This window comes from Penaeus monodon, chromosome 42, assembly GCF_015228065.2.
Source record: "Penaeus monodon isolate SGIC_2016 chromosome 42, NSTDA_Pmon_1, whole genome shotgun sequence".
Taxonomy (NCBI): domain Eukaryota; kingdom Metazoa; phylum Arthropoda; class Malacostraca; order Decapoda; family Penaeidae; genus Penaeus; species Penaeus monodon.
This window is the reverse complement of record NC_051427.1, coordinates 9,541,825-9,547,028: the sequence shown is the minus strand read 5'-3', so window position 1 is coordinate 9,547,028 and position 5,204 is coordinate 9,541,825. Positions and strand designations below refer to the sequence as shown.

Genomic DNA, 5,204 nt, shown 5'->3' with positions numbered 1-5,204 from the left:
AAGTAACAAGCTCAGATATACTCCACAATTTACTATCCTTATGACATCAAAGTAACCGTCCTTCAGTATTAATCACTATGTTGTATTTATTTGTTTTTACCACTATTAACCTCTATGCTGTTGTGATACTGCATTTGGCTCTTACACATTATGTACAAAGATATTTCCAGTAAAAAATATATATATATATGACAACGAAATGTAGATAGCCTTGATCTTTGTTTTTCCTAACCTTGTGTGAAAAATGAGCAATAGTTCTCTTAGTATATTTTTACACAATCACAAAATATCAACCAGATAAGAGGAACCCAGTCTGTACTTTTTTTTTTTTTTCAGAATATAAGCATTGCTCGTTTTAAGTGTTTCAATAATGATGATGATAATAATAATTGTAGTGGATAAATCAAACTCCGTAGAGTTAGAGATGTTGGTTTGGTAGCGTGTTACCCAACTACAGGTAATGTCCATGTGGGTTTGGCGTATTTTGAGGATGACTCTCGGGTGATTTGAAAGTGATCCCGTAGTCACAATAAAAAGAATAAAATAATATCACTGGCTGACTAAAAAAGGCAACATAAAACAGAGCATCCATATTATACATTTATTGCACACAAATCTTTCGAACAAAACCGATACAGAAGACAACACACCATACACTTACTTGATACAATAGCGGTAACCCGCCAGAGCACGAGAAGTACCAGTCAGCCAGCTAAAAATCCAACGGTCTGTCACCAAGATAAAAAGCCTCTCTCTCCCTCTGACCGACCTGGCTTGACCTTTTATACTGGGGCTTCCCGCGCTTGGTGACGGTTTTTACCCATAATGCAGTTCATTTATTTCTTAAATAGTGTATGGTGGGTTTAAAACAAGTTTAAGAATACATAAAATAAAAAGAATAATAAAACTATGCAAAAATGGACACACAAAATAATTAAAAGACAGGAAAGTACGAAAAGTGAAAGAAAGGGATCAGTGAGGGAAAACGGGACAACACAGAGAGAAATACGAGAGAGAAACAAAACTGAGGTGAATTAGTCGAAGGGAAAAAGGCAAGAATAAGACAAGGTAAGTATAGAACATAAGGTAAGTAGTGTAGAAGTAGTGTTACGTGCAGTAGAAATAGTGTAGATGTTTAAGTAAATCACGGACCAATGGGTAAGGTAAGTCAGAAGGTCTAAAAACACAGATTCATTCTTATAAAAAAAAAAAAAAAAAAAAAAAAAAAAAAAAAAAAAACAGGAAAACAGCAAAGCCACGTCATCTTGCAGGGCGAAGGAGTCCGTAGAGTTCCTATAAAGATTCATAGCGTCAGGGGAAAAGGCTGCGGGGTGACCCGCCTGAACCCAGGGCAAATTCACTACAATAATGATAACGATAACAATGATGATGATATCAGTAATAATAGTAATGATAATGAATATGGTTATTATTATAACTAGCAGTAGTTATTACAATATTGATAAGGGTAACACTATAATCATAAACGAGTTAAATTTTTTAGTGAAAAGAAAAAATCGATTTTTGGTTCCAAGTTAACTCTCACTAGTTTAATTCATGCCAGAACAACATCCACTAAGACCCCATATTTAACAATCCTTAAAATAAAAACAAACAAGAAACGGTATATTTTTACACCTGATCTAAGATACAAGATTCGGTCGCCGATGATTCGAAACGGCGTTGCGTTAACGAACGAAGGAATGAACCTCATCCTCATCACAAATTACCACAAAGATCACCTTATGAACCCAAATCCTTCGACATCGACCCCGGGACCCCATCCCATTGGCCGTATTTACTATTAGACTGCTTTATCCATCACGAAATTCTGTTCATCTATAAATATAAATTGGGTTTACCTTATGGAGAAAAGGAAAAGCGGTTTGTGAAGATGACGAACCCCTGATGAACTTCGGCTGCTGGAAACACGGGTATTGTCCCCGAGATCGTATAAATGCCCCTAAGAGTTCCTTTTCACCTGGATATTAGAAAAGAATTCGGAAACACAAGTAACTCCGTATACGAACCTCACTTTGGAAAAAAAAAAAAAAAACAATGAACACGCACAGCAAAATTGTTAACGGGTTAAACATGCGGAACTTTTGGCTGTAAAAAGTATTTCTGATGAAAAATTCATGATAATACCACTAGAAACATTCTAAATCAATGTAGCTATGTAAGAATCTTTACAAAAGAATTTTTTCTCCCTGATGTATATACAGTACCCCTAAAAAAGTGACACACGCTACTGGTTGGTAACTGACGCTCCGAAGCGCTATCGAAACAAACCAAACTCGATACAGTCGGACATCACCAATGACTATTAACACACCCTTTTCCGTAAACATAATTTTACACAAGCATACACATATACATGCACACACACACACACACACACACACACACACACAACACACACACACACACACACACACACACACACACACACATGTGTGTGTGTGTTTACATATATATATATATATATATATATATATATATATATATATATATATATATATATATATACATATATATATATATATGTGTGTGTGTGTGTGTGTGTAAATATATATGTATATGTGTATATATACATATATATATATACACATACTGTATGTGTGTGTATAAATACATATGTTCACACACACACACACACACACACACACACACACACACACACACACACACACACACACACACACACACACACACATATATATATATATATATATATATATATATATATATATATATATATATATATATATATATATATATGTATGTATGTATGTATGTATGTATGTATATATTTATATTTATTTATTTATTTATTTATTTTTTTATATATTTATATATTGTCTTATAATAGTTTTCTGGAGTCCGGCATAAAACTGGATCCATTTTCCTTTGCTCCATTTTCTGTGAGGAAGCATGCATACATATATAGTTTGAACTTATAGAAATGTATTATTGTATTCCCTTCACTGACAGATTAATCAAAACAATTTATTGTCATTTTTAAAAAAAAGGAAGACTTTCTGAATGAGGTATGAATAATTTGTATGAATTTCTGATTATGTTAATTCTGTTTAAGCATCAAAAAACAAGCTAGTTTAAATCCATGTGAAACTTGGGACATTTTTTTTTTCTTAAGCATTAGTAATTATATTTTTAAGGATTTTTGTTTTACTTTATTATGAAGCTGCTAGACAAAGCAGGCGAGACAAGTTCATGGCAATACAAGAGCTGGAGAATAATAACTATTATGACAATAAAAAATACGTTTCCTCTCGTGTGATTTATCAACATACGCAGTGCTCTCTCCCTTCCCCTCCCTCTTTCTCTCTTCTCCCTTCTCCCTCTCTCCTTCTTCCTTTCATTTCCCTCTCTTCCCTCTCCTCTTTTTTCCCTCCTCATCCTCTTTTTGTTATTAACATTATCATCAGCATTAAAACTAATCATTATATGTATTATTATTACTATTACTACTACTGTTAACATTATCTTCTTTATTTATCTATTTTTACCAGAATTATGAATCCATAATCATGCTCATTAACTCATAAGTATACAAATGAATAAACTCGAGGAGCTTGGGAGCTTAATCTCTGTAAATATGGATATGCAGGAGACCATAATGTTATCCTTTAAGTAAATCTTTATCTTTTAATTTTTCAGTGTGGGTGTATACATATGTATTTTTTTTTCACTCTCTCCCTCTCTTTCTTCTTCCTGTTGACTTTAGGACAAAGTGTTTAAAAAAATAGATACACAAAATACGTTTATTGAAATATGAGACAACAGTTTGTACATTAATTATAGGAATTGTTTTGTAAGGGAAATTATTTAAAAAAAAACGTATAGAATGAATCACATTCAAATTCATATTTTAAAAAATAAAAGGTTTTATTAAATACAACTGAAGTACGAAAAATAAAAATCCTGAAAACAAATGGAGTGCTTCTCATTTCATTTTCTTTTTCGCAAATTAAATATCAATAGATAATTGTAGCCATAGAAAGGGAGAAAATGAGGAATGTTCTTGAGAAAAGCTGAGGCAGAAGAGAGAGACAGAGACAGAGAGAGAAAGAGAAAAAGAGAGAGAGAAAAAGAGAGAAAAGAGAAAGAGACAAAGAGAGCGAGAGAGAGAGAGAGACTAAGAGAGAGAAAAAGAGAAGAGAAAGACTCAGAGACGAAAAATAGAATCAATTCAGACAGACAGACAGTGACCGAAAGAAAAAACAGAAAAAAATAAAAAAGAAAGAAAAATAAAACGCATACAAATTCACCATATTAACAATCAAACGAAACACACACACTAACACTCATACTGCCTTCTCCATAACCCCTTCACCTGCCCGTCCCTCGCCTTCGTCCACCACCCCACCAGGAGCTCCAAAATAGGCGGAGATCTGCAGTAGCGTCTTGCCTTTCGTCTCCGGCACAAAGCACGCGGAGAAGATCAAGGCCAGGGCGCAGATGGCGCCGAACACCCAGTAGGTGCCGTGTTCGCCGAGGGAGGTCTGAGGGAAGGGGAGGAAATGTGGATATTTTGTTTATTGAGTTATTTTTTTTCTTATTTTTTGTTTTACTATTATTATTGTTATTATTATTATTATTCTCTCTCTTTCTCTCGCTCTCTCTTCTCTCCTCTCTCTCTCTTCTCTCTCTCTCCTCTCTTCCTCCCCTCTCTCTCCCTCTCCTCTCTCCTCTCCCTCTCTCTCCCCCTCTCCCTCTCTCTCCTTCTCTCCTCTCTCCTTTCCCTCCCCCTCTCCCTTTCTCCCTCTTTCTTTCCCTCTCCCTTTTATCTCCCCCTCCTCCTTTTTCCCTTCCCTCTCCCTCCTTTCCTCCCCTCCCTTTTCCCTCTCCCCCTCCCTCTCCCTTTTCCCTCCCCCTCTCCCTCTCCCTCTCTCTCTCCCTTTTCTCTCTCCTTCTCCCTCTCCACCTCTTATGGGGCTATCGCAAAAATAAATAAATAAATAAATAAAAAATCCTCGTCAGTGAACTCATTCTCCTTTTTCACCTTTCTTACAGCAAAAACACACGTACATAAACACAAACACACACACACACACACACACACACCAGATCAAATATTCCATACAATATTAAATATAATCTGTAAAAAAAAAAAATAATAATAATAAATAAAAACAAAAAAATAAAAAAAATAACTTACAGTCATCGGATAAAAAATAAGT

At 34.8% G+C, this 5,204-nt stretch overlaps 1 protein-coding gene across 1 annotated transcript in view; it reads right to left on the bottom strand.

Moving 5' to 3' along the window:
* Positions 1 to 3,772: 3,772 nt before the first annotated feature.
* LOC119599124 overlaps positions 3,773 to 5,204 on the bottom strand; it is a 13,973-nt gene continuing 12,541 nt past the window's right edge. The window contains exons 14-15 of the mRNA XM_037948879.1: positions 5,183 to 5,204; positions 3,773 to 4,526 (exon numbers count right to left, since the gene is read on the bottom strand). The exon at positions 5,183 to 5,204 is cut by the window's right edge and continues 82 nt beyond it. Coding sequence (XP_037804807.1) covers positions 4,329 to 4,526; positions 5,183 to 5,204 — 220 coding nt within the window. The 3' untranslated portion in view covers positions 3,773 to 4,328. The remainder of the gene's footprint in view (positions 4,527 to 5,182) is intronic.